Source organism: Hippoglossus stenolepis, chromosome 5 (genome assembly GCF_022539355.2).
Source record: "Hippoglossus stenolepis isolate QCI-W04-F060 chromosome 5, HSTE1.2, whole genome shotgun sequence".
NCBI lineage: Eukaryota > Metazoa > Chordata > Actinopteri > Pleuronectiformes > Pleuronectidae > Hippoglossus > Hippoglossus stenolepis.
Window position 1 is genome coordinate 1,480,465 of NC_061487.1, and position 14,345 is coordinate 1,494,809.

Sequence of the window (14,345 nt, forward strand, 5' to 3'; positions counted from 1 at the left end):
ATGATTGATATCTGACCGAGCTGCACCTGGGGCTTGTGAGCATCATTATAATACAGTTTTGTGATTCATCAAGTCGAGACATAAACTTAAACATCAGGTTCCTCAAGAGAGCCTGTAAAGTGCTTAGCCCTGAGTCACAAAAGAGCTTACTAGCACTGCTACACCTGGGCTTTTTCAGCAGTATCCTCAGACAGTCATTGTATGCGACCTGAAGTTTGCGCAGGGTCTCCTTTTTGTAGCTGCCCCATAATGGGGCTGCATACATGGGGGTGCAGTAAGCACGAAACAAGCTCACTTTCACATCATCAGAACAGTAGTGGAATTTCCTGACTAACATGTTTGCTTGGACATACAACATTCGTCTCTGCCTGTACATGTCAGCATCATCTTCCATCTTGTCAGTGATGATGTGCCCAAGATATTTCGTACAGTTAGATACACAGAGGGATTTCCCTGACAGGTAAAACATTGGAAAGTGTAGCTTCTGATCTTCCTTGGTCCTACATATCAATACAACACTCTTTTTTGCATTGTACTTTACGTCAAACTCAACCCCATACTCGGAGCATATATCCAACAGCTGCTGGAACCCAACAGTGCTGGGGGACATAATAGCCAAATCGTCTGCGTACATCAGATGGTTTAACAGAGTGTTCCCTATCAGACAACCTGTCTTACACTTCCCCAACTGCTTCGACAGGTTGTTCATGTATAGGTTGAACAGGGCTGGAGACAGAAGCCCCCCCTGCCGTACCCCATTGCCTACACTGAAGGGTGAGGATAGGCTGTTTCCCCATTTAACCTGCATACCTTGGTTGGCATACCAGTAAACCAGGATTCGTATGATGCATCCAGACACACCCCTAAGCATGAGTTTAGTAAAAAGCTTATGGTGATTTACTCTGTCAAATGCCTTGGAAGCATCAATAAACCCTAGAAACATTGTAGAGCCCTGCCTTCTGTAGGATTCAACAGCTTCTTTCAAGGCATAGATACATAGATCTGTACTGTGCTTAGACTTAAAACCAAATTGATTTTCTGTGGTGTAAATGAACTCACTCAGTCTATCTAGTAGCATCTTTTCTAACACCTTTGAAAGAATGCTGGCTAAGGCGATGGGTCTATAGTTGTCCAAACTCCCTATTTTACCTGCCTTGTCCTTAATGACTGGCACTAATGTGACTGTCAGCATGGTGTCTGGCAGTATACCATGTGTCATCAGCCCTGTGAGGCAGATGGACAGCAGTGCTGCTACTCTGGGGCAGGCTAACTTAAGATGCTCCGCAGTGATGTTATCCTTGCCACTAGCTTTGTTATCAGCTAGTTGCTCTATAGCATGATAAACCTCGTTGGGAGTAAAATGAATCACTTCCTCATTTAACTTGCCCACACAATAGGGCTCACTTTTGATACAATTAAACAGAGCTGCATAGTGCTGCCTCCACTGCTCTGCTATATTGTCTGCACCAGATACACCTTCAATGTGGCATGGCAGTACTGTTTTGGCCCTATTTGTAGCTTTTACCTCTTTCCAAAACTCAGTGACATTGTTACCAAGCAAGTTTTCAGCCATAGAATGAGCTCTTAAGGCTTGCTCATGCTTCCCAACAAAGCGCACTGCATATTTATATCTAGCATTAGTAAGCTTCTTGTGCTCTAAGTCTGGCCCCTGTCTGGGTCTACCAGCTATAACCCAGGTCCTATGAGCCGCCTTAGCGGCTCCTTGGTGGTCTGCTACATACTTGTTCCAACCAGGCTTGGTATTCTTAGCCTTTCTGGGGTGAGTGTGTAGATGTCTACTACTGACTTCATGTATAGCGCTCACTATACTATTGTACATTTCACATAGGTCATTACAGTGAGTAACATCATCACAGTTAATTTTTGAACATAAAATAGCATCCATGGGTAGCTGTACTTCCCTCAAGAGAACATCTGACCTCCCACAATAATACAAGACATCCTCTTTGGATAGTTTAGCCCAATCCACTTTGACCCTGTTGGCGCCATCTTCTGTTGAACTGCTGCAGTCAGGTAGGTTATCAACATTTATCATCATAGAGACAGGTAAGTGATCAGTGGTAGTCAACCCATACAAAATTTCAACTACTTCCAGACTTTCATGAGCATCGGCTGTACAGATTACATGATCCAGCCAGGATGTTGTGTGCCATGCTTCACTGATGTAAGTATAACTATCTACAGGCAGGAATTTCATGCTAGAAAGAACCAGTTTACTGTCATGACAGAACTGCATCAAGTGCTGACCAAAGAGAGATTTATCATCAGAGATGTCTGCATTCAAATCACCCATCACAAATATATTTGCATATGTACATTCCTTAATATAAGAGTTTAAAAATGCCAATCTATTCATATATTCATCTTCATTTTTGTAGCAGTCATATGGGGTATAAACATTTAAAATGCCTTCAGGCCACAGCTCTGGGTTGTACATTTCATCCACTTCTTTGCACTCTGCAGTTATTTTAAATGAACTGAACCGGCTTTGTACAGTTTCTATCTTTTGACAGGTTACATCACGCCCAAGTTTATCTTTCATGTAACTAGTCAAAGTCTCAGAGTCTAAATCAGGTGAGAATTTTGTTGCAAATACACTCACCAGCTTAGACTTTATGACTTGGATGTCCCCACCAGTACCAGTCCCAACAATGCCGCAAGTTTTCCTCCCTTTAGGAGGATTCAGGCGAGGTTTGGGCTTTACTGAAGCATTTTCGGGGACCTGTTTCCGACGGTTGTGGCTCCTCTTGTCCTGGACCAGGTTCCAGGGTGGGGTAGCTGTCATGTCACTCCACTTCACATGAGGGTCTCCCTTTGCAGCGCTGGTTTGTCCGTCCAGGCCCAAGGCAGAACTCTCCACCTTCTGGCTTGAGTCTTCCTCGCTGGTCTGGCCCTCCATGCCATCTTGGGTCTTCTCACAGGCTTGGGGAATGGACGCTCTCTGAGACGTTCCAGGCTTGTTTGTTTGGGAAATAGGCCCTCTCTCCAGATTTATTCTAGGCTGCTCAATAGCACCCAAACGTTGATTTATGTCTGCGGTGATAATCCGCAGATCGTTACAGGTGTTTGTCTGCAGGGACACAGCCTGTTTCATGGTGGTAATATCCGCACCTAGTTGTTCAATCTTACCAAGCAAACAGGAAACATCAAGGCTGTTAAAAGTCACAGGTGGTAGTTCATCAAGATGGTGGGAAACAAACCGAGGAACAGTTTCACCAGCTTCATTGAGAAGCTTAAGGCAACTCCTGACGTTCTTTGAGTCTTTTTGCGGCTCAGTGTGAGCCACAAGCTTGCGAGTAGTACCTGGGCACAGTTCAAAAAGCAGTTTGGTGGAGTTTGTAATCCATTCTGATCCAAAATGGTCCACAGTCATCAAAACAATCTCGTCCTGTTTCACAGTTTTGATCTTGATAAAAAGAAAGTTTAAAAACTCATCTTCCACAATCATTTTCCCTGTATCTGTGCGGTAGATTTCAGGTTTTGTTCGAATTTTGCTCCTGCCTGCTGCACCTCCACATGCAGCGGCGGCCATCTTAGGCGTCGATGGTGTCGAGATAAACTAGACTGAGGCCAATTAACATGAGATACTGACAACTTCAAGCACACCACAAAAGTGTGAACAAGAGTGTTCTCTGCAAAACATGGTGACCATTGAGCTGTACATAGTTGTATGTGAATTAAGCAAAGCCTAGATGAAGGGCTGCAGCAATTTATCTATTTAATATATTATAATCGATTAAAAAAGTAGCTGGCAGCTAATTTAGTAATCGGTCACGGTGGCCTCACAAGTATATGTTGTGATATTAATGTGATATCTTGAGGTCGGATTGAGGGAATTTCATCAAATCTTGTACAAACATTCACTTGGACTCAAAGAGGAAATAATTACATTTTAGTGGTTAAAGGTCAAAAGGTCAACAGGTCATGTTACTGTGAATGTGATATATTCGGACTGCCCTTAGGGAATTTCAATACGTCTGGCACAATTCCCTTGGACTCACTGATAAATTGATAGCCCTGAACTATTCCTCCAGGCTCATGATCTTCAAGTCCAGTCAAGTACTAGTCAGTTAGAGCCTCTTGGATTAAGTGAAACGTCTTCAAGAAACACAAGCAAGTCCAGTTCCATATGTGCACATTTACAACTCCTGAAGATACCATGAACTGCATGACTTTTTTCTAACTCGCTCAACGATAACATGTTTTAATTATTAAGAATTTTAATTAATTCATGCGGGTAAATGTCTCATACATGAAGCTATTGGATGAATGGGTGGGTGGGTGGATGGATGAGTGATTACCTTCATGGCAGAGTATGTGTAGGGATAATGGTAGGCCACGTAGCAGACATCCTCGTTGTGTTTGAAGGTGATGGTAAAGGTCAGAGTATAAAAGTTTGTTTTTCTTCTTCCTTGAGCTGGACAAAAGTGGTTTCTTGAGGAGAAAGTGGAGGAAATAAGAATTGATACTGCAAGTTAAATTATGTACAGTGGTTGTAAAAATTACTGAGTGGATCAAGTCAAGTTTACATTTTTTATGAAATCACATTTTTCCATAGTCCCTCAGAAAGGTCTGATGAAGTCATGCACTATGTGATTGGATCATTAACATCACCTAAAATTTTAAAAAAAATTACTATTTAGTCTGACAATAAAGACATTCGTACCTGAAATAACAAATTTCAGTTCCGGTCCTGGTCCAGTGTGGTCTACCTTCCAGAGCTTCCCTTACTGAGTACAGCACTGGCTGCATTCCTACAGTGCCCATACACACACACACACACACACAGAAAGAGAGAGGGTGAGAGAGAGAGAGAGAGAGAGCGACAGTGGACAGACAGGTGGGATATAGACACACAGATCTGATGATGTTGCAGCAGTGTGTGTTCACTTCAGTCTATGCTGGGTCTCAATTATCAGTTGCATATATATATCCAGCATAAAGAAATGTAATCATTTAACTATGTTTACACCCTTAATAGACAATGTCATTTTTTGCACATACTGTATATTCAGCATGAAAGAAATGTAATCAGTAATGTCATCATTTTTTTTAAATGCAGTTAGACATTGCCTGAATCTAATGGAGTCTGAAAAAGTGCCTCCGAAATCTAGTAGGGTTTAAAACAGAAGCCTATAAAAAAACTATAAGATTTATAATGGTGTCAAAATTGGACCAACAACCACTACTTTAATACACCATTAGAACCGACCTCTGACGTAACTGTAGGGGGAGACAAATTCAACTTGTGCAAGTATGACACCATTAGGTTCTGGACGAATCAGACGTTTTGAAACAGAAAGGAGGTTGAGAAACCCACCTCCTGGGCAACAGCAGAGACAAGGGCCCAATCCCATTTCACCCCTTGGCCCTACCCCTTCGTTTTGCGCGTTCACATGTAGGGGTAGGCTGTCCCAATACCTGTTGGGATGGAGGGGTAGGGCCAAGGGGTAGGGCTCTATACCCCCCCAACAAGCTAAAAAAAAAGAAGATTGCGAGCGCGCTAGCGTTAGCATGCTAGCGATCTTTTTTTGCATGATAATCCCGTATTTTCCCATAATGTCACGTCGCATCGACTACTGATGATGTAACGGCTTCTTGAAGTGCTGTCCGACTCTGTAGGGAAAGATTTAAACCATTACCCCTTGTGACTCCATTTCAAGGAGCAAGATAACCCTCGAAAACAAGGGGTAGGGGTAGGGCCAAGGGGTGAAATGGGATTGGGCCTTAGTATCTGGGCCCACTGTTAGATTTTTTTATGTACTTAAGTTTCATAAAGTGATAAGTACACAGCATGCACAAATACCACATACCACACCTAGTCTTATAAGCTAGTTTGCAATGCTTGCCCTAGCATTGTCTTATAGATAAATACAGTACATTCATATCAGAATCAGAAATACTTTATTGATCCCAGGGGGAAATTGTGTTTGTTACAATAGCTCCATGCAAGAGTAGAAATATAAGCATATAAAGATTTAAAAAATGTATATAAAATACAATGCAATAAAATAAAATATGAAATATATACAATATGTGCGTTCTGTACATTCAGTATTGAATGCAAGCATGGATATGTGCGGATATTGCTGGCATTGTAATGAGTCCAGTCTGTTGACTCAGAGTGTCTGACACTCAGAGGAAGGAGTTGTATAGTTGGATGGCGCTCTGTGGTGCATTTTGGTGGTCTCAGTCTTGCACTGAACGTGCTCTTGTGTTTGACCAGCACGTCATGGAGAGGGTGGGAGACATTGTCCAGGATAGCATGTAACTTAGACAGCATCCTCCTGTCTGATACCACCATCAGAGAGTCCAGCTCCACCCCCACATATGGGGGTAGGACCTCAGTCTCCTCAGGAAATAGAGGCGCCTCTGGCCCTTATTGTAGAGGAAATCAGTGTTCTTAGCCCAGTCCAGCTTACGGTCTATGAACACTCCCAGGTATTTAGACTCTTCCACAATGTCCACGCTGACCCCCTGGATGGAAACAGGGGTCACCGGTGTCATGACCCCCCTCAGATCCACAACCAGCTCCTTTGTCTTTGTCATGTTGAGCTGCACGTAGTTACCCACCACAGCCCTGTATTCAGCATCCTCACCCTTGCTAATGCATACAACTATTGCAGAGTCATCAGAAAACTTCAGGGGGGTTTGACAGGACTCTGTCTGGTAGCTGAAGTCCGTGGTGTAGAGGGTGAAGAGGAAGGGAGAGAGGACCGCCCCTGTGGGGTCCCGGTGTTACTGACCACTCTGTCAGACACACAGTGCTGCAAGCGCACATACTGTGGTCTGCCAGTCAGGTAGTTCACAATCCAGGACACGACGGGGGCGTACACCTGCATCGCTGTGAGTTTCTCGCCCAGTAGAGTATGGTGTTGAAAGCACTTGAGAAGTCACAAAATATGACCCTCACAGTGCTAGCCGGCTTGTCCAGGTGGGTGTAGACTCGATTCAGCAGGTAGATGATGGCGTCCTCAACTCCTAGCAGGGGCTGGTAGGTGAACTGGAGGGGGATCCAAGTGTGGCCTGACCATGGGCCTGAGGTGCTCCAGGATGAGTCTCTCCAGGGTCTTCATGATGTGGGACGTCAGCGTATATATCACACGTCTCTCCAATGGGATGGCTGGACATGCTTGTTTGATTACTACTAATGACATGGATGATGCTACTCTCAGTTGGTTATAGCCATAGCAATTAGATGAACAGGTTTACTTTGTCTGGTTCTAGTGCCACAGTAGCAACAACAGAGAGCATTAACTTTATCCAAGAGTATTTGTCCATGCAACGCATCCAGTTAAACATGTCTCCAACTGAAATGATGGTGAGATTTACCTTTTTCATCATAGTGGGTGTCCCCATAAATCAGACACACTGGATTGTCTTTATCGTTTATCATTTTTACGCATTTTTTAGTTGCTTTTTTGTATTTATGTATGATCTTATGGGCTGTGTATTGCCCAGTGGCTGGAGTTTACCCTCGCCTGCTCTATACAATTATTAAACAATCTAAATTAGTCTTTAAATGAAAAACTTTGTAAACTGTTGCTGCATATATGTTTAATGAGTCAGTTCTTAATTAAAGGCAGTATTTAGTGAAGCATATGTCAATTTTCATAGAATTTCATGATGAGCTTTTTACTCTAGAAATATTCATCTTGTAGCTATGACCTTAACTCTCAACCTACCTGATGCTGGAAAAGTTAAGGAGCTACTAATCTTGTAAAAGCATCAGATCTCCAGTGGTTTAAATAGATATCCACAGCCGCCCCAGTGGAAGCTGGAGCCTCATTTATACAATAGTGCGTAGGATTCATTCTAAAGGTGTAAATGTGCACAAAAGCCAAAAATTACTCAAGCCCAAAAAAAAGTAAATATATAAAATATGCACATTCAACCATTAATGGTCAATGCAAAGCACCTCATGAATATTAATGGTGGATCATGATCCTGGTGGCAGCTGATACAGGGTCATGACTTTGGATTATTTACAACAAGACTGCTTGATATATAATATGCCTACTTACATACCATTACATTTCATTTAGCTGACACTTTTATCAAAAGCACCTTACAATAAGTGCATTCAACCATGAGGGTACAAACCTAGAACAACAAAAATATGACAAATGACTAATTGTGATTTGTAAATATCGGTTATACAAATAAATTTGATTGATTGATTGATTAATTTTCCCACCCAGTAGTCAATTTGTGGGGAATGAAGGTTGATGTCATCCCCTGTAAACCAAAATGAACAAAAATCCATCCCATTTAATAATCTGCCAAATCTGCCATCCCCTCTCAGCCGCAGCTACTGTACCTCAATGAGAGGGTGCTGTGTGTGGACATCGAGAATTTGTGTGTGCAGGTGAACATCCTGTAGTTAATGTGGCTGACTAAATTGCGGGATCTGCAGTTTATTTTAAAAATTTAAAACCAAAAGACATAAAAAAGAACAGAAAGACAGCGCTCTTTGCCTTTCTCTCTCGCCCACACAAACACACTGACCGTCTGTCACAATCAGATTGATCATCAGCAGGAGAGAAATCTTGGTTGCAGAGAAAACATCTATCAAGATTTTCCCATTTTTGGCATGCTTCAACATGAACTCGGTTATTACTGCTTTACACTGAGAAAAATGGTTTTTTTGGCCCTGTGATTTTTCGTGGCTTGTTTGTCCGAATTATACAATCAACACCCACCAGCAAATTCTTGCAGACATGTTTTTAGTTGCTGAAAAAGGGGTCCTCGTGTCTTAAGTTATGCACCTCCTGCTTGCCAAAATGTATTATGATGTATTACACTACATGTATTTTAGTAAGGTGGATGTAATAATGCAGAAAATAAGTATCTTTCATTGACATTGTTTAACATTCTAAGAAATATGTTATCGAAACGTCTCGTTTCGTACTTCATCCCCCCGTATGATGTAATTTGGGATCGCACTCGTCTCTCAGCCCCACCCAGCCAGTACCAGTCCAGCAGGCGAAAACAGCCTGTTCTGTCTGCAGCTCCAGAGAGAAGCAGCAGAGAGGACATGGAAATACACATTGCAGCAGTTTTTCGGCTTTAAACCACTGATATATCATCTTAGGGGGACCAATACCTCAAATGAAATCCCAGAAAGGTGTAAAATATGGGCCCTTTGAAATGTGTTTGACAGGATTTCAGAAAGGAAGCCATCAAAGAGGACTTCCCTCATCATGTCTTGAAGATATGAGGGAAATGCAGAACAGGAAGGCCACACCCCTGACCATGTGTCAGTCAGCATCAAGGGAAAAGAGGTTATTGATGACTGTAGAAGTGTGGCAAAGAAGGCTTAAAATGGGATCTCACTTAATGTATGTTTCTTACAAGATTCAAGGTTCAGTGTCTAGAATTTAGCTGTGAAGTTGCATGTTACAGCTGAATACACCTCAACTCACCTCACAGCATAAGCAACAAAAGGTATTTTTATCAACTTCAAACATCAACTAAACTCCATAGTGTATAGTTAATACACTGACTACAGAAAAATAACTCATACAACCACACATTTAGTAATCCTAAATGCTATCCTATCTCTGTTTAAGAGATCAAATTAATCAGAAAGGCCAAATGTCTTATTTGAGTGTTTAAGATGAAAGTCTGCAGTACTGTTGCTAGCACTGACTTAGATATGTTTGTCATTCCCACCAGATTGTTTGAGTAAGAAGCAACCTCTTACATCAGTGTTGGAGGGGGAATAAAGAGTGCAGTTCTGTAAAAACATCTGTTATTTCTTGTTTTATAGAAGTCTTACAATAAGTACAAATTAACTCCATAACTACGAAAAATGTAATTACATTACTAGTTTCTTAACAAGTTGCTTACTGACCCTGCTGATCAATGATTTATTATTTATGATTTATTATAAGGAATCAAGGAATCAAGAAATGCAACCTCTTTGGCACCGAAATTTAAGTGATTGTGAGTTACATATTGTTTCATGGCGTAAGCAGTGGTATCACTAATAAATGTAAATGAGCTAATTGGCAATGTGTTACTGCTGTGATTAATGCAGTGAGAGAGGACAGTGCCTGCAATTTGTAAAGGTCACCTAAGTTAACTTTATTGTACAAAAAATGTGAAGGGGAGGACAAGTAATCTGTTCTTTTGTTACCTACATATATATATATAGTCTGTACATGGTTTGTCTGTCAGAAACCTGAATTTATAATGACAAGGGAATGGATCTCCATATTTATTTGTTTATTGTATATTTTTTTCTACCTGAATGTTATAAATGGGGGGAATTGTCGTCCTGGAGGATGTGTGTTTTTGACATGCCGGTGAGGGACCAGTGACCAGCGATGTTTTGTCAAGCGGTGTACCCGAGGTTTAATAACATATAAGGTGAATTGTTACAGATATAAAAAAGCAGTCAGATTTAAAGGTAAAGGCAAAAAATTTACATCATCAGAGTTGGGTTCAAATCACACAGTGGCTTTGGTGGGAGTCCTATTTTACCTGAATACCTGAATACCTGAATAATGTTTGGGTATCTTAACCTCTTCCCTGGGATATCATTTGAAAATGTTTGTGTAATTTGATTTGAGTTGGCTTATATCTTTTACAACTGAGGGATGCTAATAGAACAGTTATGCCTAACAAGCACAAATAAGACTGCCGGTTTTAATGCTTATGATAAAGGGGATCTATTATCTGGCATCAATTCACCACCTCCATTTCTTTGAAATGTTCATTCACATGCATTCTCCCACCACACCTTTTTATGCCTGTTTTCGGGTTGTCCGTCCCATTCCCGTGAACACGATATCTCAACAATGCCATCAAGGAATCCTTTCACATTTGGCACAAACATTCACTTGGAGTCAAGTATTAGCTCACTTGATTTTGGTAGCCAAAGGTCAAAGGTCAAGGTCACAATGGCCTCACAAATTATGTTTATGTTTTTCCACAGGTCTTGGATTTTATGTGATATCTTAAGATAATGTGATATCTTAAGATAAGCTTCAGGGAATCTCATCAAATTTGGTAAAAACATGTACTCAAAGAGGAACTGATTACATTTTGGTGGACAAAGGTCAGAGTCAAATAGCCTTACGTTTTTTTTAACTCGATGTTTCGTTTTTCAATCACAGAGTTGGTCAGAATGCAGGAAAACTTTTAAAATTGTGAAATAAGGCTTAATTTCCAACAATGACTTAGATGTTGAGTTTCTTAATTACTGAGTTACTCAGAATTTCAGAAAACGCTTGAAACGCTGAGATAAAGCTAAATTTGCAACAATTGTTAAAATGTTGAGTTTCTTGATCACTGTGTTATTCAGACTGCCAGAAATTGCTTAGAAAACTGAAATAAAGGTACATTTGCATCAATGGATAAGATGTTTAGTTTTTCAATGACAGAGTTGGTCAGCATGCGAAAAAAAGCTTGAAATTGGGAAATGAGTCAGAATTTGGAAAAATGGTTAAGATGTTGAGTTTCTTATTCACTGAGTTGAAAAATGCTTGGGACGCTGAGATAAAGCAAATTTAGCAAAAATGGTTAAGATGTTTAGATTTTCAATGACAGAATTTGTCAGAATGCAGGAAAAAATTTCAATTATGAAATAATTAAAAATTATTTAGATATTGAGTTTTCTGATCACTGACTTACTCAGAATTTCAGAAAATGAACGCTGAGATAAAGCTACATTTATAGGAATACCCAAAGGGATTTCCTCACCTCTGTCACAAACATTCACTGACACTCAAGGATACATGAATATAATGTGGTGGCCAAAGGTCAAGGTCACTGTGACCCCGCAAAGCACATTCTTTGCCTTGTGAATGCAATATCTCTAAAAAAAACCTAAAGTGAATTCTTTCACATTTGGCATAAACATTCACTTGAGCTTGGATTTCATCTTGGTTATTCTTGAACATTATATCTTAAGATCAGCTTGAGTGAATGTCTTAAACTCTGGTACAAACTTTACAGACTAGGGTATTAGTGCGAACTGAGGGCAGGAGATGGTTGATTTTATTTCTAATAGTTAGAATTTTATCATTAAAGAAGTTCATTTATTATTTTTCCAGGCTAGGAGATTTTCAACATGGTTGCTGGAGCGCCACTTCCTTTTTAATTTTCTTGATGCCTGTTTTAATTCAAATGTCTTGGAATTATACCACGAAGTTAATTTACTATGTTTTACATGTTTCTTTTTGAGTCTAATGTTAATCGTAATGACTTTACAGAGCTATCGACGAGATGACGAGATTTTTCCTGAAATTTAGCTACAGCACTATCGGGTAGACATCTAGAAAAGGAGTTTTTTATTAGTGGCATATTGTGGTAATGGGGCGTGGTCAGCGTCGGCTGCAGGAGGGAGGGAGTGGAGATGGGGTTCTGGGATCGGTGCCAGGGAGAGAGTCTGATTGTACACCGGTGTTCCAGTTCAACTAATGACTCTCTCCCCTTTATCAGCAGTAGCGCGCTGGGGCGCGGAGATCGCCCAGGAACCAGCACACAGCAAAGAAGAGACGTGTCTGGTGGTGTATATTTGTATATGTGATTAATATTGGAAATAAAGAGACCAATAAGAAACCTACCTGATTCCCCCTTGTGTTCATGACGAGGAACCCACGGTGACGCAGGGATGTGTTACACTGGCGCCCAACTAGACTCGTCATGGACCAAGAGCGGGACCAGAACCCGATACAGCCGGCGGTAGCACTCGGACAGATGATGGCCATGCAGCGGGAGCAGGCGGCCTTTAATAGGCAGTTCCTGGGGATGCTCCAGAACCAGATGGACCATCTCATCTCCCGGCCGACAGTAGCTCCGTCCCCCGCGGCCCGCTCCCCGTTGGCAGGTATAAGACTCCACAAAATGTCGGAGGCGGATGACCCTCAGTCCTTCCTGGAGATGTTTGAGGCGACAGCGGAGGCGTGTGAGTGGCCGGCGGAGGAGTGGGCAGTGCGTCTTCTCCCCCTGCTGTCAGGGGAGGCACAGACGGCAGCGCTGGGGCTGCCGCCGGTGGCCAGAGCCGAATACCGACACATGAGGAGGGCGGTGCTGGACAGGCTGGGGCTGACGCCGGAGGACCATCACCGGAGGTTCCGGGACGCCAGGCTGGGGATCGAGGGCCGTCCTTTCGCGTACGCCCAACAGCTGCGTGACGCGGCTACACGGTGGCTGCAGCCAGGGGGCTCCGCCGCGGAGGACATGATGCTGGGGAAGGTGGTCCTGGAGCAGTTGATATGGGGGCTACCGGACAGGACCTCGGCGTGGGTGTGGTATCATCGGCCAGCGACGCTGGAAGCGGCCATCACCCTGGCAGAGGACCACCTGGCAGTTCATCCTGGCGGCCAGGGTGGAGGAAACCGCTCCCCCACACCGAACCGGCAGACCCCAGCCCCTCGCCGAAAGGCCCCTCCTCAAACCCATAACCCGGCGCAGCCACCACCGGCTCCCCGCAGTAACATTAATTTGTCTCCCTCATTTTCCCCGCAGTTCCCAGCCGCTACAAGCACCGCTCCCAACCCGCAGGAGACTCCTCGAATGCCTGGGCAGGAGTGTTGGAGGTGCGGGCAGCTCGGGCACTTCCGGGAGGCGTGCCAGCGGTGCCTCCTGGGGAGGCACCGCTGGTACCTGAATTACACTCCATGGAAGATTTTCCACTCGAACAGTCTCGTGATGACACTCTATGCTCAGCCTTTGATCAAGTGATACAAATTGATGGTCACATGGTGCGCCCTGACACGGCACAGACGTTCCCATATTTTTCATTGATCAGGGACAGGCTATACCGAGTGAGTCGTGACACTCAGATAGGAGGAGAAACCACCCAGTTGCTGGTGCCTAAAAGCCGTCGGGAAATGATTTTCCAGGCGGCTCATTTTAACCCAATGGCTGGTCACCTGGGGTATGATAAAACCCTAAGCCGGATAATGACCCGATTCTATTGGCCTGGCATTCGCGGGGAGGTGCGCCGCTGGTGCGCGTCTTGCCGTGAATGTCAACTGGTGAACCAACCAGCCATTCCTAGAGCGCCATTGCGCCCATTACCATTAATGGAGGTTCCATTTGAGCGCATTGTTATGGACCTCATCGGGCCATTTCCCCGGACTGCACGTGGGTATCGCTTTGTGTTAGTCCTGGTGGATTACGCAACGCGATATCCAGAGGCAGTGCCGCTGCGCACCATCTCTGCAAAGAGTGTTGCGCAGGCACTGTTTCAGGTCATCTCCCAAGTCGGGATCCCAAAAGAGATCCTGACTGACCAAGGCACCTCGTTTATGTCATGAACACTAAGGGAACTCTACGGATTACTGGGAGTTAAGTCTATTCGGACCAGT

General features: G+C 43.1%; 1 protein-coding gene across 1 annotated transcript in view; it reads right to left on the reverse strand.

Annotated features, from left to right (window-relative positions):
* The window catches only part of LOC118110102 (cytosolic carboxypeptidase 4), a 175,340-nt gene that overhangs the window by 74,232 nt on the left and 86,763 nt on the right, over positions 1 to 14,345 (reverse strand). The window contains exons 17-18 of the mRNA XM_035157707.2: positions 4,688 to 4,775; positions 4,323 to 4,455 (exon numbers count right to left, since the gene is read on the reverse strand). Of these exons, the coding sequence (XP_035013598.1) occupies positions 4,323 to 4,455; positions 4,688 to 4,775 (221 nt within the window). The remainder of the gene's footprint in view (positions 1 to 4,322; positions 4,456 to 4,687; positions 4,776 to 14,345) is intronic.